The following is a 23,053-nucleotide window of genomic DNA, read 5'->3' as shown; positions in this document are numbered from 1 at the left end:
GCTCGGTGTCAGGGCAGATTAGGCCATTCGGAGCCAGAGCCTTCCACTCCTGATAAGCAAGCTTTATCCTGGCAGCTTAGCTGCGGGCTAGAAAAGCTGGATCTGGTGTGGGAGGGCCAGAAGAGGCGTGTGGCTGCAGCACAATGCTGGGCATTTTCCGCTCCTGGAAAGCCCTTCCCGGGAGGTCGATTTTATACGCGCCCAGCCAGACCCTCCCACGCCAGACCTTCGCCGGCGTCCGAGACGCGCGGTTGTACTCTCTGCGAGGCGCAGGAACCGCTCAGGATCTACAGATTGGAACTCTGGCTGAAACGCTAGGCGGGAGCGCGGCGGGAGGTGGGGGGGGGCGCGGGGTCACTGCAGCGCCCGGGGGACTGGAACCTCCCGGGCTGGGTGGCCGAGGAGGTGGGGCCAAGGCAGCGCACAGAAAAAGGACGCCGGGAACCCAGGAACTACCAGTCACCAGCCTAGCCTCGGGCCCCAGAGCTCACTGGCCGGGATCGCGCTGCAGGAAGGCTTCGGTGAGTCACTGTGGGTTGTCGCAATCGGCGCTCAGAGGAAACCAGGCACGGGGCGGGGCGCGTTCCTGGCTGCGCCCCGGCGCTCTGAGCGCACAGTCCGTGACCCTGCGCTCGCCCCCACTTCTGTCCTCACGCCCGCAGTCTGCGATCGCTCCAGTGGCTTCGGCTCTTCGCCTGGGCCTCTAGTGGAGGCCAACAGGAGCCCAAGGAGGAAGGAAGGATATTGCCATCATTCTGAAAGTTTCCCCCTCTCTTCCTCTCTTCTTTGCTCCGCAGAGGTGAGAGCCGGGAGGGGGCGACGTTGGTGGCACCGGAGTCGCGACTGGACTGCCTGCCTGCCTGCCTGGGGACCGGGACTGCGGTCGCCCACAGCTCTCCTCCGCGGACCTCTCGTCCCCAGTGGGTGCGCGGAGCCATGGAGGGCGCGGACCTGGCGGGGAAGATCTTGTCCACCTGGCTGACGCTGGTGCTCAGCCTCATCCTGTTGCCTTCGGCCTTCGGAGTATCTCTGGGCATCTCTGAACTTTACATGAAGATCCTGGTGAAAACTTTAGAGGTGAGGGACAGAAGGATGAGGCGCCCCCCCTCCCTGCTCTGGAGGGTGGATTTGGGGAGGGGGAGATCGCGGGACATAGTGGACCCGAGATGTATATAGAGTTCGGTTTCTGCGAAGACATCTCTGCTTCTCCCACCTAGATGGAGTGATCTAGGTTGAGACCACTGGATCACCTTAGTGAAATCACTCGGCTCTGGTTCTGTCATCACTGATTTTACTTGTGTATCAGTGGATTTGCATCCATACTTATGAGGCTCAGCCAACTTCATTCTCCCGAGTTTTTACAGCCCTAGGTTTTCATAGGTCCTTTTGTGTACTAAGGCATCCTGTTCAGCCAGGCACAGATTCTAGTTTATGCCCAAGATAAGAAATCAATTGCTCGGTGGCTGAAAAAGAATTGGGATGTTATTTTATTAGAGTCATGGAAATATTATCTAACCAATGAATGGCATTCGAAATGCCATGGCAAAGGTTATTCTTTGACCTCAGCTCTGTTTAGGTTTTGTTGCTAGATTCTGCAAAGGTATTAGGTGTAAGTGAGTGTAGTTGGGAGTAACTGCATCATTCTCTTAGACTAAACTACCGAAGGCATTGGCAGGTAGAGAGGAAAAATAAGGAAACTAAGATTCAGACTTCAGTAGTTTGAATTGAGGATGGGAAAACAGAAGTTTAACTCAGGAAAGGCTCTGAAGACTGAAAGGTTTGCTTTAGTTTGATACCAGAATCCCAGTTGTTTTTCAATATATGACCTTAAGTAAGGTCATCTACTTCTTAACTTCATTTAACTCATCTAAAAAATAATAGCTATTTCCATACTGTTCTCCCCCTCCACTTCCTCCCCCAGTGCTGAGCTTGAAATTACGGTCTTGTTCATGGATGATACTCTACCTCTTGAGCCACACTTCCAGTCTCATACAGTTGTTATAATAAATAAAAACATGTCAAGCTTTTAGAAAGGAACTGTGTATGTTAGGTGCTACATATGTTTGTTACTATGATTACTACTATTTTTCTAAAACATTTTAGCATCTTCTACTATAGGTTGTCATTTTTCTGCTTTTACTTTCTGGCTGTCAATAGAACTTTGCTTTCTCTTCCCTTCTTTCCCAGTAATGGGGTAGCTCACAGATAGACATCTTTAACCCATGGGCTGGCTGCTGGTTTCTACCTGTGATGTCTTATGTTATCCTAGATCCTTGTTGAGCCTTTTTATGGTTATTCCTTTGCCAAGTCCTTGAATATATCCTTTTAAAAAATATATCCTATTTGATTCTTTATTTTCAACTCTCATGCTTTCATTTTATTTTTCATTTTTTACTGGTCTTGGGGCTTGAACTCTGGGCCTGGGCACTGTCACTGAGCCTCTTTTGTGCAAATTGAGTGCTCTACCCCTTGAGCCACAGTGCCACTTCTGGCTTTTTTGAGTAGTTTATTGGAGATAAGAGTCTCATGGACTTTTCTGATCAGGCTGGCTTTGAACCATGATCCTCAGATCTCAGCCTTACTGAGTAGCTAGGATTATAGTCATGAGCTACCAGCACCTGGCTCTCTCATGCTTTTAAAGTTCTGCTGTTTCTCCTTGGTAGATGACCTTAGTGTTGGGCCTTTCTTATAGTTTTTATATTCTGATTGTGGTCACACTGTACAGTGAGTTTTTAGCAGCTTCTTACTCTTAGAGCCATAGCAGTTGATCCTCTTCTGGGCTCCCTCCTTGTTTGAATTCTATAGTGACTGAACTATTTTCCCAAACAACAATGGCTTTTGGAGAATTGACTGAAGGTAAATCAAAATACCCTGACTTACACGGGTGCTCATACCTGTCTAGCATTAGTATTTCAAGTGTTCAGAAGAGGTGTCAAGGTAAAGATACTAGCTAATTGTTCCTAATCTACCAAATTATCATCATTGATAGGGTTATCTCCAATCTAAGGCCAGACCTTTAGTTTGTCTGGGCTCCAATTTCTTTTCTTTTTTTTCGGTCATGGGGCTTGAACTCTGAGTCTGAGTGCTGTCCCTCAGCTCTTCAGCTCAAGGCTAGTGCTCTACCACTTGAGCCACAACATCACTTCCAGTTTTCTGGAGGTTTATTGGAGGTAAGAGTCTCATGGCCTTTCCTGTCTGGGCTGGCTTTGAACTGCAATCTTCAGATCTCAGCCTCTTGAGTAGCTTGGATTACAGGCATGAGCCACCTGTGCCCGGCTTTCTGGGCTCCAATTTTTTTTTTTTTTGGGTCCGGTCGTGGGGCCTGAACGCTGGGCCTGGGCGCTGTCCCTCAGCTCTTCAGCTCAAGGCTGGTGCTCTACCATTTGAGCCACAGCGCCGCTTCTGGCTTTTTTCTTTTTGCTTATGTGGTGCTGAGGAATCGAACCCAGGGCCTCAGGCATGCAAGGCAAGCGCTCTACCACTGAGCCACCTTCCCAGCTCCAGGGCTCCAATTTTTTTGAAAAGACTTTCCAAAATGAACTTAAAAATCAAGACACAGTTTTCTGCCTTTTTTTTTTTTTTTTTTTTTTTTTTTTGTGGGTCGTGGGGCTTGAACTCTGGGCCTGGGCGCTGTCCCTGCACTCTTCAGCTCAAGGCAAGTGCTCTACCACTTGAGCCACAGCACCACTTCCTTCAAGACAGTTTTCTTAAGTTTACTAATTTTATAATTAGTGCGGGAGGTAACACCTTTGGCTTGAAAACCAGTTTAGGTTGTAATGTAATGTAGAATAACTCAAGTTATTCTGTCAGAGAGATGCTTGGCATGTATAGAATTCGAGTAGGGTTTCATTTTGTGAGTCAGCTGATCAGTTGATCATGACCATTTGGAGCTCCTGTGTTTGAGAGTAGGAGAAATCATAGGGATCTCCAGATTTTTCCATCTTTTGACAGTAACCATATTATAAAGACATTCTATTCATCTGGCATGTGTACAGTGGATTGCTTTCCCAACTATAGGGATAATTCTAAAAAGTGTGCCAGTTGTTTAGTTTTAGAACATCTTCTATTCTGGAAAAATGCTGTGTCATTTGCTAGCTTCTGTTTAATACCCAGCCCTTTTATTACTCATTGTTCCTTAGTAAGTTCTCAACTGATTTAGCTTTTTTTTCCCCCCTTTTAGTCCAGTCCTAAGAATATCCTTTGGGTTTCTTGAGATACGGGTATTTCTCAGGTTTCTTTGGTTATAATTTGTGCCATTTAAAGTGATCATTTGTTGTGGGCACTGGTGGCTCACACCAATGGTCCTACCTACCCAGGAAGCTGAGATTTGAGGATCACTGCTGGAAGCCAGTCCAGTCAGTAAAGTCGAAGAGACCTTATCTCCAATCAGCAAAAAGCCAGAAGTGGAGGTGTGGTTCAAGTGCTAGAGTGGTGGCTGTGAGTGAAAATCCAAATGAGAGCATGGGTCCCTGAGTTGAAGCCCCAGTACCGGCACAAACATACAAAAAGGTCATTTGCTTTGTCTATAATGTATTTACTTTTTACAGATTTTATGATCCATAAGTGACCTTTTTTTTGACTACAAACTCAAATTCTAGTTGTTGTATGTGTATGTAGTTACCTTCTGAATAGCTAGCTGACTGGAAATTGTTACTTGTCAAGTGACTCACTATATAAGCTTTTCCTGGGCCTTACTTTATCACTTCATGTGTTAATTACTGATTAGTATCCACTAAATACCTTCTGTATTTCCAGATGTATATGCAAATCCCTACGTATGGCAAGCTACAGCTTGAGCTGTAGGAGCTATGAGGAAAAGACTTTAGTCATTTTATAAACAGTGAATTTTGAAGGGGCATATGTAATATGTTAGACAATACACATATCAGTGTGATAACAATAGTGGAGAAATTGTTTTAGGTATCCAGACTAGGAAAAAAAGAAAGGGGGTGGGAATAAACAGAAAAAGCCAGAAGTGGTGCTGTGACTCAAGTGGTAGAGTGGTAGTAGCTTTGAGCAAAAGAAGCTCAGGGACAATGCCCAGGCCCTGAGTTCAAGCCCCAGGACAGAACAAAAAAAAAAAAAAAAAAAAAAAGAAAGGAAAGAAGAAAGGAACAAGGAAGGAAGGAAAAGAAAGAAAAGAAAAAGCTGGGCACCAGTGGCTCATGCCTGTAATCCTAGCTATTCAGGAGGCTGAGGATCTTGGTTCAAAGCCAGCCCAGGCAGGAAATGAGATTCTTATCTCCAATAAACAATAGAAAACCGGAAGTGGCGTTGTGGCTCAAACAGTAGAGCGAGAGCCTTGAGTCTTGAGCTGAAGAGCGCAGGGACAGCATCCAAGCCCAGAGTTCAAGCCCCACAACCCGGGAAAAAGAAAAGAAAAGAAATGAGAAAAGAAAAGAAAAAGGGAAGGAAAGAAAAATTTCTGGCTGGGCAGAGCTTGAGGGAAAACCACTCTGATGGTAGGATGTTTGTGTCCGAATCTCTGGGAGGGGAGGGTGTGTGTGAGGTTTTTATGTTTAGCCAACAGAAACATTGGATTAAACATTGAAAGGTACAGCTCGAGCCTGGAAGTTAACTGTGGGGATTAATATTTAGGGTGAGAGTAAGGAAGGACTGGTACTCATAACCTAGGGCTCATGAATAGAAACAGATATGACAGACAGGAAGAAAGTAATGATATATAATGTAAATTAATTTAATATAAGCAGATGAATGGGTAAAGAAGATGTGACACACACATAACACACACACACACACACACACACACACACACATACACACCATGGTATAGTATATAACCATAAAGAAAAATGACGTCATTTGCAGGAAAATGGATGCATCATATTAGAGGACATCATAATGAGTGAGACAAGCTATGCTAAAAAAGCCTAGAATATTGTATGTTTTCACTCATGTGGAAGCTAGACCTAAAAGACATACATATTCATGAATTTGAGGATATATACATATCCATATACATAATTATTTGCATGTTAAACAGAACATAAATCAAACTAAAGGACTACTTACAAGAGGAAGAGGAGGGAGAAAAGAAAGAGGAAAATGAATAATACATTGTAAATCTATAAAACTTGTTGGTCAGATGGGGGCGGGTGAGAGAGATAAACTGTATGTGGGAACTACCTGTAGGGGATTGGGTTGTGGTAGAGGTTTAAGAAGGTTAAAAAAGGGCTGGGAAGGTGGCTCAGTGGTAGAGCGCTTGCCTTGCATGCCTGAGGCCCTGGGTTCGATTCCTCAGCACCACATAAGCAAAAAGAAAAAAGTCGGAAGTGGTGCTGTGGCTCAAGTGGTAGAGTGCTAGCCTTGAGCTGAAGAGCTGAGGGACAGTGCCCAGGCCCAGAGTTCATGCCCCATGACTGGACCCCCCCCCCAAAAAAAAAGAAGGTTAAAAAAAAGAAACTGATTAAAACAATAAAGCCTCGTGCCTGTGGCTGATCCTGTACATCTAGTTATTTAGGAGGTGGAGGTCTAAAGACCTTGGTTCAGAGCCAGCCAAGGCAGGAATGTCTCTGAAACTTGTATCCTCAATTCACTAGCAAAAAGCTGGAAGGAGACTTGTGGTTCAAGTGGTAGAGAGTCAGTGTTGAGCAAAAAAAGACAAGCACATGTATGAGGGCCTTAGGGTGGGAATGTGACTTAGTGGTAGAGTGCCTTGCCTATCATGTATAAAGCCCTGGGTTCAATTCCTCAGTACCACATAAACAGAAAAAGCCAGAAGTAGTGCACTGTGGCTCAAGTGGTAGAGTGCTTGAACAAAAGAAGCTCAAGGGATAGTGCCTAGGCCCTGAATTCAAGCCCTAGGACTGGCAAAAAAAGAAAAGAAAAGAAAAAAAATATTATGAGGGCCTTGAGTTCAAACTCTAGTACTGGCACGCACACACACAATCAGAAGTCATTGCCTAGGTGAGTGTCACATGTTTGCAAGCTTTCTGCCTATTCTTTTTTCTTTTTCTTTTCTTTTTTTTCTGCTCCTGGGGCTTGAACTCTGGGCCTGGGCTCTGTACCTGAGCTTTCATGCTTTAGGCTAACACTATACTACTTGAGCCACAGCTCCACTTCTGGCTTTTGGGCGCTTAATTGGAGATAAGAGACTCATAGACTTTCCTGCCCTGGCTGGCTTTGAACTGTGGTCCTCAGATCTCAGCTTCTTGAGTAGCTAGGATTACAGGCATGAGCTACCAGTACCCAGAGTCTCAACTACTCTTTAAAATCAGACTTGAAGCTACTTCCTATTAGTGAATTTTGAACAGCTGCTTTTTTTCCACTAAGAGTTTGGAAATCAAGTGTTCTGAAAGCCTGACTGACTTTCCTTGGGGCATAGAGAATGCGGTGGAAAGTAGGGTTATTAGAAGATGCTTCTGAGTTTAGGACCCTCGTGTCTGCAGAGCTGCCTACTGGCGCTGAGGCAGATGTGTTCCAAGTTAGTGAAGAAGACACTCAAAATCTCTGCTGGATACATTGTATCTGTATGTGGACTTAACCCTATTGTGGGAAATAACTATCCATCAGGAGGGACCCTCAGAGTTTGGGAAGGAACTGGTCATTTCTGGTACCTAGATCAGGTGTGTAGGGTGTGGGGAGGGAGGAGCAAGCCATCATTCTATTTGTGTCCTGCTGTGTGGTGAGTACCTCATGGGCTGGGTCCTTCCATCTTTCCAGTACCCCTGGCATCGTTCCTGCTTTAGCATGGTGACATAGATGCCCCGGGAGGTTCAGTCTCTTGACTGAGATGGCTACAGCCAGGAAATGTAGGATTGAAGTTCTGAGGTACAGCCAGCCAGCTGCAAAGTCCAGGCTTGTTTCCCACCTTCTTTTGTGAGGCAAACCTATAAAGAATGGTTGTCTGTTACAAGTTCCCTTTGGCACACATGTATTTTCTCATGGTCAGGGAGGCTGCATGTTCAAGAGCAAAGTGCCAAAAAGACTTTATTTTCACTCAGTCATTTTTTCACCTGGATGATGGTGGCTCCATGTCTATAATCCTAACCACTCAAGAGGCTGAGGTCTGAGGATTATGATTTGAGGCCAGCTAGAGCAGAAAAGTCCTTAAAACTCTTATCTCCAAGTAACTAGCAAAAAGCTGGAAGGAGATCAGTGGCTCAAATGGTATAGTAATAGCCTTGAGCATAAAAGCTAAGTGAGATTTCAACCTTAAGTATTGGTGCAGGAGCGTGCGCGCGCACGCTCGCGCGCGCGCGCGCGCACACACACACACACACACACACACACATACACACACACACACGAAGACACTATTTCCAATTATAATCACATTTGGAAACACTTGAGGTTGAACTTCAACAACTGAATTTGGGCAGGGGGAAGGCGTACTTAGCTCTTAGCTGCAACTGCAATAAAATACCAATATTCTCCATCCTATGAGGATGGCATCATTGTTCTAGTCTGAAGTAATTAATTAATTCATTAATTATTGTCAGTCCTAGGACTTGAACTCAAGGCCTGGGTACTGTCCCTGAGCTTCTTTTGTTCAAGGCCATTCGTACTCTTCCACTTGAGCCACAGCACCACTTCCAGCTTTTTTTTTTTTTTTTTTTTTTTTAATGTGGGACTGAGAAATCAAACCCAGGGCTTCATGCTCATGCATGCTAGGTGAGAACTCTGCCACTAAGCCAAAGTAACTATATTTATGTAAAATGTCGAATCATCTGCCCACACTAAAAACAAAAAGTAAGTTAAGTGCCATGATTGTTAACAAATTCTATTTTTTTTCATATCTCTGATTTACTTACAAATGATAGTAGATGCCCAACCTTTCTTTGAAAAATGATGGAAATTGTCTTTACTTTAGGTGAGAAAAGATAGGGCTTAGAGTTTGAGAACCCCTGAACCAAATCGACAAGAATATAAGCAGGATGTGGCCAGATTAAGGTCAAGTCTTCTCAGGATTAGTGATTTGACACTTGAGGCTGGCAGCGCAGGTGTCTATTTATAGGAGCTCTCTAAGTGTAATTGAAATGTTCCTACTTGACTCTGGTGCAGGGAAGAGTCCTGACTGACTCTGGCCATGGCACATTCCTTGACTTCTATGTATATTTTTTATGGTATTTAATTTCTTTTCTTTTCTTTTTCCTTCTTCCTTCGGTTGTAGGGCCTGAACTCTGGGTCTGGGCGCTGTTCCTCAGCCCTTCAGCTCAAGGCTAGCACTCTACCACTTGAGCCACAGTGCCACTTCCTGCTTTTTCTGTTTATGTGGTGCTGAGGAATCGAACCCAGGGCCTCATGCATGCAAGGCAATCACTCTACCACTAAGCCACCTTCCCTTTCTCTATTTAAGGCTTTTTTGTGTTTTTTTTTGGTCAGTTATGGGGCTTGAACTCTGGGTTCTGGACACTCTCCCTCAGCTCTTCAGCTCAAGGTGAGCACTCTACTGTTTGAGCCACAATGCCACTCCCTGTTTTCTGAGTGGTTTATTGGAGATAAGAGTCTCATGGACTTTCTTGCCCGAGCTGGCTTTGAACTGCGATCCTCAGATCTCAGCCTCCTGAGTAGTTAGAATTACAGGCATGAGCCACCAGCACCTGGCTTCTGTATGGCTTTTTAACCTTATATTGTTCCTCCTCCTCAACTCAGTCATTGTTAGCTTTTGAATTGTACTTTTTTTTGTTTGTTTTTGTTTGCTTTTTTAACTGTATTTTTAAAGTCTTTTCTTTTTGGTACTGGGGATCGAACCCAGGACATTGAACTTGCTAGGCAAGCACTTTGCCACTGAGCTATATCCCAGCCCTGTACTTTTATTTTTAATTTTCTCAGAGCCTTCAGCTTATTAAACTGGCACTCTACTATTTAAGCCATATTTTCTGTATTGTAATTTTTAGAAGCATAAGCTTCTGAACTCCTCTGGAACTCACTTGAATTAGAATTATCTCAATTTAATTTATTTTGTGGTGCTAAGGATTGAATTCACAGTCTTGAACATACTAGGCAAGTGCTTCTCTGAGGATACCACATTGAAGGTTTATTTGTACTTTTTTCATTGTGATTTCTGGGTTTTGAATTCAAGCCCTGCATTTGTTTGGCTTGCTTGCTTAACTGGTATTCTACAACTTGAGCCACAACTACAGCTCTGCTTTTTGTTCGCTAAATGGAGATGGAGTCTTGAAGACTTTTCTACCCTGGCTGGCTTCCATTCTTTTAGTTGCAGCATTTTGAATAGCAAGTATTATAAGTAGAACCATTTGCACTTTTTTTTTTTTTTTTTTGCCAGTCCTGCTGCTTTGAACTCAGGGCCTGGGCACTGTCCTTGAGCTTCTTTTGCTCAAGGCTAGTTAGTACTCTACCACTTGAGCCATAGCACCACTTACGGGTTTTTCTGTATATGTGGTACTGAGGAATCAAACCCATGGCTTCATGCATGCTAGGCAAGCACTCTCCCTCTAAGCCACATTCTAGCCCCCATTTTATCCTTTTCTTTTTAAAATTATGTTTAGTTATATAAAGTAGTTTCAATTCAGCACATCAGCTTATAATGCATCCTGTACTTTTTAAACTCTGATGTTAAATAGTAAATCATTTTAGAAATGCATAAGAAATAATTAAAATTAAAAAAATCTCATCTTGGTATATTTCTTTGCACACATTCAAAGCAAAATGAGAGTTCTTTTTCTATTTCCTAAATTTTCTCAAGCCTATAGACCTCAAACTTAATAGGTAAGTAGCCAGGTGAGCAGATGGCACCGTAAGTGGTGATTTCATGGAGTCTTTCAAGCTCTTGCATGCCTGTGCTGCTGTTTACTAAAAGCTTCATTCTGAAGCCTCTTTACTGTGTAAAATACTCAAGTGGCTGATTGGCTGGGAGAATAATCACTGTGCTTTGGTCTTTACACATGGTTGTTAGTTTGTTATTTAATCCTGACAGCAAACTGGGGGATAGGGAGAATATTATTTATTATTGTAAGCATTATGCCCACCTTTGGTCCTCAGCTCCACCTAGACCTGAGCTCCTCCCTGCTGGCCAAACAGCTGGCCCCTCCCTCTCTCTGCCCAGACCCTCAGACCCTGCTGCTACCTAGTGTAGAGGTCGCCATGTGCTCTCTCTCCAGGAGAAATATGACTCCTCTAATAAACCTTGTAACAATCTTTCTCCTATGCTTGCCTGCCTCTGCGTGGTCCCCTGGGATGGAATTATGATAATTATTGTTACTACTACTACTACTACTACTACTACTACTTTTTTTTTTTTTTTCTTTTTGCTTATGTGGTGCTGAGGAATTGAACCCAGGGGCTCATGCATGCAAGGCAAACGCTCTACCACTGAGCCACCTTCCCAGCCCACTACTACTACTTTTTGCCCACGGCTTGAACTCAGGGCTTGAGCACTTGAGCTTTTGCTCAAGGCTAGCACTCTACCACTTGAGCCATTATGCCACTTCTGGCTTTTTCTGTTTATGTGGTATACTGAGGAATTGAACCCAGGGCTTCATGCAAGCACTCTACCACTAAGTCACATTCCCAGCCCCATTATTTTTATTTATAATGCAGAAGGATTAAGTTATTTCAGACTCAGATTGCTTTCTTTTGGCTATACTAGGACTTGAATCTGGAGCCTCACACATGATTGGCAAGCATTTTGCCACAAAGCTACATACACAGCCCCAGCTTCAACTGCATGCAGCTTTTTTATCTCCCCCTACTGGGGTTTGAACTCAGGATTTCTCACTTGCTAGGCATGTGGTTCCACAACTTGAGCCATACTCTAGCCTTATATGCATTTAGTTTTTCCTTAGTTGAATCTTAGATTTTTACCTTTGTTGACCTATCCCATTTATGCTTCTAGTGTAACTGGGATTACAGACATGTACCATCATGCTTTGGCTTTTATTGGTTGAGATAGGGGTCTTGCAAAATTTTTACCTAGGCTCACCTCAAACCTCTGTCTTCCCCATATTTATTTTCCAAGTAGCTGGAATTACAAGTATGAGTAGCCACACCAGCTAAATCCAGGCATTCTTTATGCCATAATATGTTCTTTTTTTTTTTTTTTAATTGAACTTTGGGCCTAGCCCCTAAGCTCTTCATATCAAGTGTAGCGCTCTATCACTTGAGCCACAGCACCACTTCCCATTTTCTTGTGGTTAACTGGAGATAAGAGTCTCACAGATTTTTATGCCTGGGTTGGCTTTGAACTGTGATCCTCAAATCTCAGTCTCCTGTGTAGCTAGAATTACAGGCATGAGCCACCAGTACCCGGTTGTAGTCCGTTCTTCAGTCATATACTTCACAGTGTTCTGAGATAGGCATTTAATACGTAGTGAAGTCTGGCTTTGAGATCCTCATACCTTAAGCTCTTAAATGCTGGATTTACAGGTGTGTGCCACTGTACCTGGCCTTCATAGCCTTTTCAGAGAGTTTTTATTTGGGCACAGATTTATGTAAGGCAGTTTAGGTAAGGTGGTTATTGTCATTACTCATTTATTAGGACTTTCTGACTAATATAAGAGCACATCACTTAGGACTTTTAATTCTGCTGCATCAAAGGTTCTTTTTAATTCAAAAGTGCCCTTAGTGATTAATTTCACTTTTCTGTGATCATGGTGTATTTTTGGTCATGTCTGTGGAAGACTTAATTTAAATGACTACCTCTTATTTTTGAACAGTGGGCCACAATACGAATTGAAAAAGGAACCCCAAAAGAATCGGTGCTTAAAAATTCAGCTTCCGTTGGTGAGTTTTCCTTTTCTTTTTGATTGTTAAAATTTTTAAGTTGTATAGATTTACATCTACTCAGTTTGTACCTGAAGTATTGAAAGCAATGCCTTCCATAGGTTTCTGTCCTTAATGCCAAATAGCGGTTGCTGAGTTTGGCTTTTGATTCTTCTTTTTTTTTATTAATAAGTTCTTTTTAATTGTGAAAATACAATGGGTCCACCTGTATCTCTATTTAAACAATTTGTGTTTTCCCTTCCCCTCCCCAAATTATACCAAGGAATTGTATGCCTCCATCAGAAAGAATGACATTGCCCCATTTGTTAGGAAATGGAAAGACTTGGGAAAAAATTAATATAATAAGTGAAGTAAGCCAGGCCCAAAGAAACATAGGTCCCATAGTTTCCCTTATTTGCAATAACTAGTATATGTCTGAGACAAGCAGAGAAGGTCAGAACCCCAAGATGTTTTTTCTTTCTTGTGATTGTTTCTAACATATTTATAAGGTGATTTTTTTTAGTTGCTTTGTATGTCCTTCCCCCATGGTATAACCCCTTCTTTTTTTTTTTTTTTTTTTTTTTTTTTTTTTTTTTGGTGGTGGGGCATGAACTCAGGGCCTTGGAGCTATCCTTGAGCTTTTTTGCTCAAGGCTAGTACTCTATTGAGCTACAGTTCCATTTGTGATTTTCTGGTGGTTAATTGGAGATGAGTCTCACTGGAACTGAGTTTGGCTCAGTTTGGGCTTTTAATCACAAAGTTAGCAATATTTCTTAGTTCTTCCATGTGTTCTTTTAGGTGTTTTATGTTTTAAGGGCATGCATTGAAGATGGTGGCCCTTTTTTTAAAATTTAAATTTTTAATTTTTTGTTATTTTTCTGGCCCTAGGGCTTGAACTCAGGGCCTGGGTGCTATCCCTGAGGCTCTTTGTGCTCAAGGCTAGCACTCTACCACTTGAGCCACAGAGCCACTTTTGGCTTTTTCTGAGTAATTTATCAGAGGTAAGAGTGTCACGGACTTTCCGAGCGTAATCCTCATATTTCAGCCTCCTGAGTAGCAGGATTATAGGCACGAGCCACGAACATCCCACTGGCACATGGAGATGTAATTAATAGTTAAAGAAGTGGGGAAGAGCCGAAATGCTGGTAGCTCCAGCCTATCATCCTAGGTACTCAGGAGGCTGAGATATGAGGACCGCTATTTGAAGCATTCCAGGAAGACAAATCAGAGAGACTCTTTTCTCCAGTTAATTAGCCAGAAAATGGCTCAAATGGTAGTGTGATATAGCCTTGAGTAAAAAAGCTAAAGGAGAGAGAGTGTGGGCCCCTGAGTTCAAATCCCAAGAGTGGCATCAAAAAAAGAAAAAAAGTACAAGAGGCCAGCATTAGGTTTTTGTCACTATAACAAAATACCTGGGGCAGGCTGCTCAGGAGCAACCCACACACCTGGTGACTTCAGGGCCTGACACTGCTGCGTTAGTTCATCTCTGATGAGGAACTCAGGGTGGATGGTGGATCTTGAGGAGGTAGGAGGATTGCATGGCAACACTGGAAGTCTATAGCGTGACTCGGGGGTCATCTTTGGAACATTCTAGTTTAGTCATAACTGCAAGAGCTAGGAGCTGGGAAGGTGGCTTAGTGGTAGAGTGCTTGCTTAGCATGCATGAAGCCCTGGTTCCATTCCTTAGTATCACATACACAGAAAAAGCCAGAAATAGTGCTGTGGCTTAAGTGGTAGAGTGCTAGCCTTGAGCAAAAGAAGCTCAGGGACAGTGCCCAGGCCCTGAATTCAAGCCCCAGCACTGTCAGAATACAAAAAAACCCAAACTCATTAAAAAAACAACTGCAAGGGCTAATTGTGGGGTTGAGCGGAATTGCAGCCCTTAATGACCCAGGACCTCCTCCAATGCCCCACTCAGCACTGCAACACCACCACGCTAAGGACTAAGCCTCCTGATGTGTGAGCTTTTGGGGACTCACCATACCTAAACCATACCAAGGGATACTAACCAGCTAACCCAGGTTTTTGAAATTAGTATCATATTCTAACTGTTAAACTTGGGACTCTCAAAGTATGGTCCTCAAACTATGCTTTACTAGTGAAGGCTAGTTGATTTAAAAAAATGATGGTAGTTCAGTGGAAGAAAGAGTGCTTAGGATATATATGTCCAGGATTCCATCCCAGCCCCAGAAACGCCAAGCAAAGACAACAACAAACTCTTCACCACACACCTTTCCTTCCTTTTGGAAAGTGTTATCACTGTTTTTGTTTGTTTGTTTTGTTTTTGGTTCTGGTCCTGGGGATTGAACTCAGGGCTTGGGAATTGTCCCTGAGCATTTTTGCTCAAGGCTAGCACTCTGTCACTTGAGCCACAACTCTATTTCCTGCTTTTTGGTTAATAGGAGATAAACACTGCAGACTTTTCTTGCCCTGGTAGGGACTGAACCTTGATCCTCAGATCCCAGCCTCCTAAGTAGTTAGTATTACAGGTGTGAGCCACAGGTGCCAGGCCTGGAAAGCACTATTACATAATGGCAAAGGCCCCAAAGACTCCCATAATAAAGAAACAAGTTTAATGTTATTTAATGTCGTGTTTCCTAAACTTGTTTGACCATGATATCCTGGTATCCATTTCATACTTGGTACTAAATCAGCTGACCAAACTAGCCAATCCCGGAGTTCAAGCCCCAGGACTGTCAGAATACAAAAAAACCCAAACTGTTTCTCTTTTGCCTAAAGAAACTCTTTCGCTTGGGGATAGTATTTTTTGGAATTTGTAGGGGAGTAGTATTATATAGGAATAATGACTAAGTAATAAGAAAGAATACGTTGCTAAATTTTTTTTTTTTTTTTTGGTCCGGTCGTGGGGCCTGAACTCTGGGCCTGGGCGCTGTCCCTCAGCTCTTCAGCTCAAGGCTAGCGCTCTACCACTTGAGCCACAGCTCCACTTCCGGCTTTTTTTCTTTTTGCTTATGTGGCGCTGAGGAATCAAACCCAGGGCCTTGAGCATGCAAGGCAAGCGCTCTACCACTGAGCCACCTTCCCAGCCCTACGTTGCTAAATTTAATTAAAAGGCTAAACCTAATTTATGCGTTTCCCCAACATAATGAGAAAAATGCCCATCTGACATAAGATTTAAAAACTGATACACTCTTCAATAGAAGAAGTTTATTTTCTGGAGCTATGTCTAAAAGGAATTGTAGAAAATGTATACTTTTACATGTTGCAAATAACAAAGCAATTGGCAGAAAATATCTGAGTATTTTTGTGTCATTGGATTATTATTCTTAAATGACTGTAGAACTTTGAGGTGTACATTTAAACCCCAAAGTATTATTACCAATAACATTTTTTCCCAACATGGATATTTCTAACTGTGTGATCCTCTTTTAATTGACAGAACCTTCTTTCAGATAAATTTACTAATGTTTTCTTTCTCCAAGCACTTTTTTTTGTTCCAGTCTTGGCTTCAACTTACCCTGGGCATTGTCCCTGAGCATTTTTTTGTTTTAGTTGGTTGTGGGGCCTGAACTCTGGGCCTGGGTGCTGTCCCTCAGCTCTCCAGCTCAAGGCTAGCACTCTACCACTTGAGCCACAGCTTCACTTCCAGCTTTTTCTGCTTATGTGGTGCTGAGGAGTTGAACCCAGAGCCTCATGCAAGCAAGGCAAGCACTCTACCACTGAGCCACCTTCCCAGCCCTGTCTCTGAGCATTTTTTGCTCAAGGATAGAACTCTACCAGTAGCATGAGCCATGGGCACCCAGATTCTGAGTACATTTTAAAAATGGGTGTTCCTATGACTTATGAGTTAATAAACTCGTTAGTGGTTTCCTGTTGTAGTTGGTAAGACTTTGGGCTAGTATTGATCATGATGATCACTGATGACTTTTTTTTTGGGGGGGGGAGTCAGTCATGGGGCTTGAACTCTGGGCCTGGGAGCTGTGTCTGAGCTCTTCAGCTCAAGGCAAGCACTCTAGTATTTGAGCCACAGCGCCACTTCTGGTTTTTTGGTGGTTAATTGGAGATAAGAGTCTCATGGACGTTCCTGCCTGGGCTGGCTTTGAACTGAGATCCCCAGATCTCAGCCTCTTGAGTAGGTAGGATTACTGGCACCTGGCATGATCATGTTTTATTCAGAGTGGCAGCCCTTTTTAACCTGTCAAGTTAGGAAGTGAGCCTCCTAATTATTCCCTGAGCATCTGTGACATCGGAAGTTGATAGAAGGTTCAAAGATGATAAAGAGTTGGGAGCTGGTGGCTCTTCCCTTGTAATCCTAGCTACACAGGAGGCTGAGATCTGAGGATCATGGTTCGAAGCCAGCCAGGGCAGGAAAGTCCATGAGACTCTTATTGCCGATGAAAATAAACTACTCAGAAAAAGTTGGATGTGGAGCTATGGCTCAAGTGGTAGAGTGCTAGCTAGCCTTGAGCCAAAGAGCTCAGGAACAGGACCCACCTCCTCCTTCCCCCCCACCCCCCAAAAAAAGATGGTGGTTGTCAAAAGACAAGCATCCAGCAGGCAACTGCAACAAATGCAGAGGACAATGGAGGATTTGTACTGGACTTTGTGTGGCTATTGATTCCAGAGCTAAGCCCTATGCTCCTTTTCAGATTCTGTGGGAAGCCAGGATGAATGGGTGTGTGCTTTGTTGATACATCCCATGTTGGGGAATCATCTGAGAAGTAATGTCACAATTCTGGGCAGGTGACAGAGGGTGATGAAACACACTGAGCAGCATTTGTGTATTTGGCTGGTGCAATCTTCCATCTCAGGAGGATTATGTTTCTGTCCTGAAGCCAATGATAGCACAAGTCAGTGTTGAGCCAGTCAGTTTAGGCAAGGGTCATGGCAAGCCGGGGCACCAGGAACACAAGTGTAATTCTGTGATGTCTCTGAGTGACATTGCCCTGATCCTGGACTTGGGTGAGCAGAGAGGCAGAGATAGGCTGGACAGAGAAAATAGTTATATTTATTTATTTTTTCACACTCAAATTTCCTTCTGTTTTTTTAAATATAATAAAATACTTATTTAAAAACACTTTTCAAGTCTCTCTCCTCAGTTAATCCCTCTTGCATTATACTTATCCTATCTTCTTATTTAAGAAGACATTTGAAAGCTGAATGTAAGAAAATATCTTTCTTGTTAATTCTTGTGTTCTTAACCATATTCTGTTATGTCCGTTTAATTTTAAACAATTATTTTTGGTAGTTGTACAAAGGAGTTTCAATCTAACATGTCAGTTTTTTTTAGTACAATGCATATTGATCAATATTACCCCTCCCATCATTCTCCCCCATCTTTTTTTTGGGGGGGGGGGTCCGGTCGTGGGGCCTGAACTCTGGGCCTGGGCACTGTCCCTCAGCTGTTCAGCTCAAGGCTAGCACTCTACCACTTGAGCCACAGTACCACTTCTGGCTTTTTTCTTTTTCTGCTTATGTGGTGCTGAGGAATGGAACCCAGGGCCTCATGCATGCACGGCAAGCACTCTACCACTAAGCCACCTTCCCAGCTCCTCCCCCATCTTTCTTAACATCATCCATACATTCAACTTACATGGTTCCATTTTCACTTACATATATTGAATATAATAGCTATATTTGTCCACCCTTGCTTTCCTATTCTAATCTTCCTCTTTTTTCTTTTCTTTTCTTTTTTTTGTTTGGTGCTGATCCTGGGGCTTAAACTCAGGGCCTAGGCACTGTATCTGAGCATTTTTGCTCAAGGCTAGCACTCTACCACTTGAGCCATAGCTCCACATCCGTTTTTTTTTTTTTTGGTGTTTAATTGAAGATGAGTCTCACAGGGTCTTTCCTCCCACAGCTAGCTTCAAGCAGCAATCATCAGATCTCAGCCTTCTGAGTAGCTAGGATTACAGGCGTGAGACACCAGTGCCTGACCCTATCTCCCTCTTGATTTCCCTACTTGAAAAATGTTACAGCGTTCTGGTATTCATTTTGTTAAACTGCTAGTAATGCAGAAGAATTACGCCCTTTGAATCTTCCCTACATAAAACATACTTTAGTCAGTTTGTTTGCATATATATGCATATGGCCCTGTATATGTTTCATTTATATTTTTACTTTAGATCTAACTTTCACATATAAGAGAAAATAAGTGTTTTCTCTCTGCATTTGATTTACTTCACTTAACATAATTTTTCCCAGGTTTATTTATTTTCTTACAAATGACCCAAAACTACTCTTTCTGATAGATGGATAAAATTCCATTGTACATATATACCACGTTTACTTGTTTCATTGTACATATGTACTACATTTTCTTGATCTACTTATCCAAATAGAGCATCTAGGCTATGTCCCATAACTTATCCTATGCTATTGAAAACTGTCTTATTTAGTGGGCTTACTATATATTTGCTGGTCCTGGGGCTTGAACTCAAGGCCTGGGCTCTGTCCATGAGCTTCTGTGCTCAAGACTAGTGCTTTACCACTTGAGCCACAACACCACACTTCCAGCTTTTTCTGTTTATGTGGTACTGAGGAATCAAACTTAGGGCTTCATGCATGTTATCCAAGCACTCTACCACTAAGCCACATTGCCAGGATTTAGGATATACTTATGAGTAAGCTCTGTTATGGTCTTTCTTCAGTGTTGAAGGACTTTTCCTAATGGTTAACATAAAGATGAAGGTAATTCCCTCTTCTCGCCTTCAAGTAACAACTAGACTGAGCGTTAAGCTTCAGTGGAAATGAATTCCCTGCTACCCTGCTTCCCTCATACTATATAAAGCCTGTGAAACCATTTGCTATGCACATATGCTTCTCATTGGTTTCCCACGGTTCTTTGACTTGATTATTTTGTATGGCCCTAAAATGATGTCATAAATACCCAAATGGCCCTTGGCAGGTAAAAGTTTCCACTTTGTGCCACAGTACTGATGGTTAGACAGGGAAAGAATGGTCATAGCTTCTTTTTTTCACTGGGCTGAAACATAAGCCAGGTGTATCTCCTTGAACCCTGAGACCACATCCCACCGAGAGATTTTAGCAACTGTACTGAGGCTTAAACTCATGGTCTGGGCCCTGTCCCTTAGGTTTTTGCTCAAGGCTAGTGCAGTACCACTTCATTTTGACCTTTTGCTGGTTAATAGGAGATAAAAGCCCCACAGACTTACCTGCCTGGGCTAGCTTTGAATAGCAATCCTTAGATCTCAGCCTCCTAAGTAACTAAAATTAAAAGCATGAGCTACCGGTTCGTGGCAGCAATTTTAATTGCAGTTGGTTTTAAAAAGTGCAAGAGACCATTTGCCTTTTAAGAGCTACCAGCTTCATTGTTTGGGTATCTGACTGATTTCCAGAATACTGTTAGGCTTGACTCAATAATTGTGAGTTGGTTGAATTAATGATGTAATTTTAGTGACTCCAGATGAATTCCACTCTAATTGCATTACATACTAGGACATTGGAATAATTACCAGCCAATGTAAACAAGCATTGAAGCAAGGTCCGCCTTGACCTGAAGCATGAGTCATTATACAATGTTGTGCACAGAGCTGTGGCTCAGGCATTCTGGTCTGGCTCCCTGGAGTGTGTTTCTGGCTTGACTTGGCACAATTGGCAATGGTAAATGCACTCAGTCTCTTCCAGCTGGCACTGCAGGTGAAGGTTTTGGGTCTTGTGGCTTACAGTTAAAGTTAGCTTAACCCTGTGCTAAATTCTGTTCTGCCTGTATGTACTTTGTGTCTTTTTCATCCATCCAAACACTCCAAAAGAATAAAACATAAGGGAAAATTTCTTGGACCTGTTCAGGGAGAAATCAGCTTGCCTAACATTTCCCTTTGATTAATTTTTTTTTTTTTTGCGTGGGCTGTGGGGCTTGAACTCAGTACCTAGGTGGTCTCCCTGAGCTCTTTTTGCTTTGTTTATTTTATTTTATTTTTTTATTTTGGGTCCGGTCGTGGGCCTCAACTCTGAGCCTGGGCACTGCCCCTCAGCTCTTCAGCTCAAGGCTAGTGCTCTACCACTTGAGCCACAGAGCCACTTCTGGCTTTTTTTTTTCTTATGGGTGCTGAGGAATCGCACCCAGGGCCTCAAGCATGCAAGGCAAGCACTTTACCACTGAGCCACCTTCCCAGCCAACCTGAGCTAAGGCTAGCACTCTACCACTTTGAGCCCCAGCACCACTTCTGATTTTCTGGTGGTTTATTGGAAGTAAGTGTCTCATGGACTTTGAGCATGAGCTGGCTTCCAACTGGTATCCTCCTGAGTAGCTAGGATTATAGACTTGAGCCAACAATGCCTGGTATGGAATTTATTTATTTACATGTTTATGTATGTATGTATGTATGTATTTTTGTGCTGGTCCTGAATCTTGAACTCAGGATGGTGGGGGCACTATTCCTGCACTGCTCCTTATTTTTTTAAACATTTTTTTTACTGTTAAATTTTTATTGTTATTTTAAAGGTGATTTACAAAGGAATTACAATGACATGAGTCAGGTAATGAGTACATTTCTTTTCTACAGTGTCTTCCCTTCTCTCAGTCTTTTCTATTCTTTAGCTTCTTTTTCCTCAAGGTTAGCACTCTACCACTTGGGCCACTGCTCCACTTCCAGCTCACAGATTTTCTATGTGGGCTGGCTTTGAACCATGATCCTCAGATCTCAGCCTCCCGAGTAGCTAGAATTATAGGCGTGAGCAACTGGCACCTAAAACATGGAAAGTTCTACAGAGGCAGGGTTATAATTTGTGTTTTTAGAACAAAAATTAGTTAAATAAGTGATCCTAAGAAAATGAAGTAGGCTATATACTTTTCTAAAATGTTTCGTGACAGTACTAGGGCCTTTCACTCTTGCTCTGCTTTTTTGCTCATACTGGATACACTCCCATGGAACCACATGTCTACTTTTGGCTTCCTGCTGATTAATTGGAGATGAGTCTCTGAATCATTTGAGAATATCAAGTAAGCTGAAGACTTGAAAACTACACTACAACCTACAATTCAACATGAAGCTTTCAGCTTGGATGTATTAGGTGACATAATACACATGAAAATACAGACACAGGGCTGGGAATATGGCTTATGGTAGAGTGCTTGTCTTGTACGCATGAAGCCCTGGGTTTGATTCCTCAGTACCATATAAACGGAAAAAAGCTGGAAGTAGTGCTGTGCCTCAAGAGGTAGAGTGCTAGCCTTGAGCAAAAGAAACTCAGGGACAGTGATCAGGCTCTGAGTTAAAGCCCCAGGACTAGAAAAAAAAAAGAAAATACACTAATGAATTTTGTACATCAGGAAGGAAGTTAATATGTAAGATGTTTTAAGGGCTGGGAATATGGCTGAGTGGTAAAGCACTTGCCTAGCATGCATGAAGCCCTGGGTTTGATTCCTCAGTACCACATACACAGAAAAAGCCAGAAGTGGTTCTATGGCTCAAGTGGTAGAGTACTAGCCTTGAGCAAAAGGAAACTCAGGGACAGTGCTTAGGCCCTGAATTCAAGCCTCAGGACTGGCAAAAAAAAAGAGAGAGATAGTTTTAAAATATTATACAACAGTCGATAAATATAAAATATTATACAACAGTGATTGGGCTTACAGACTAGAAAACAGACTAGATAAACTTCAATGTTAAAAAGTAACTTTAAATTTACCACCACAGAAGTTGAGTATAGCTCAATAGTAGAACGTTTGCCCAGCATGTGCAAGGTCCTGGGTTCTATCCTAGCAAAACACACATAGACACACACACACACACACACACATACATACACATACACACACAGAGTTAAAATTTACCACCACAAATGGATACTCAATTCTTTTTTTGGGGGGGGGGTCCGGTCTTGGGGCCTGAACTCTGGGCCTGGGCACTGTCCCTCAGCTTTTCACTCAAGGTTAGCACTCTACCACTTGAGCCACAGCGCCACTTCCGGCTTTTTTCTTTTTTGCTTATATGGTGCTGAGGAATCCAACCCAGGACCTCATGCATGCAAGGCAAGCGCTCTACCACTGAGCCACCTTCCCAGCCCCTGGATACTCAATTCTTATGGAAATGATATATAGCATAGTTCAGTGGTTACCTAGAAGGGCGGGGAAGGGAAGAAGTGGTATGGTAGGGATTTAACTATATCTAATGCCTTAAAATTACAATGTCTGAAAGCAGCTAGGCATGTAGACTCACGCCTGGAATCCCAGCTATTTGGAGAGTCAGAGGTCAGGAGTTATGCAGTTTGAGGCCACTGAGGGCATCAAACGCTAGTGACACCTTATCTTAACCAACAAGCTGGTCATGCTGGTATGCATCTATAATCTCAGTTACATAAATGGCACAGGCAGAAGGATCACAATCTGAGGCCCACTCTGGACAAAAACAGGTGATTGTATCCAAAACAATAAAGCAGAATAAGAGCT

At 42.8% G+C, this 23,053-nt stretch overlaps 1 protein-coding gene across 1 annotated transcript in view; it reads left to right on the top strand.

Annotated features, from left to right (window-relative positions):
- The first annotated feature begins 418 nt into the window (after positions 1–418).
- The window catches only part of Gpat3 (glycerol-3-phosphate acyltransferase 3), a 66,488-nt gene continuing 43,853 nt past the window's right edge, over positions 419–23,053 (top strand). The window contains exons 1-3 of the mRNA XM_070013189.1: positions 419–521; positions 798–1,077; positions 12,639–12,705. Of these exons, the coding sequence (XP_069869290.1) occupies positions 937–1,077; positions 12,639–12,705 (208 nt within the window). The 5' untranslated portion in view covers positions 419–521; positions 798–936. The remainder of the gene's footprint in view (positions 522–797; positions 1,078–12,638; positions 12,706–23,053) is intronic.

The sequence above is a fragment of the Dipodomys merriami genome, unplaced genomic scaffold (genome assembly GCF_024711535.1).
Source record: "Dipodomys merriami isolate MVZ:Mamm:240054 unplaced genomic scaffold, mDipMer1.0.p SCAF_9, whole genome shotgun sequence".
Taxonomy (NCBI): Eukaryota; Metazoa; Chordata; class Mammalia; order Rodentia; family Heteromyidae; genus Dipodomys; species Dipodomys merriami.
This window is presented reverse-complemented; position numbering and strand designations above follow the sequence as displayed.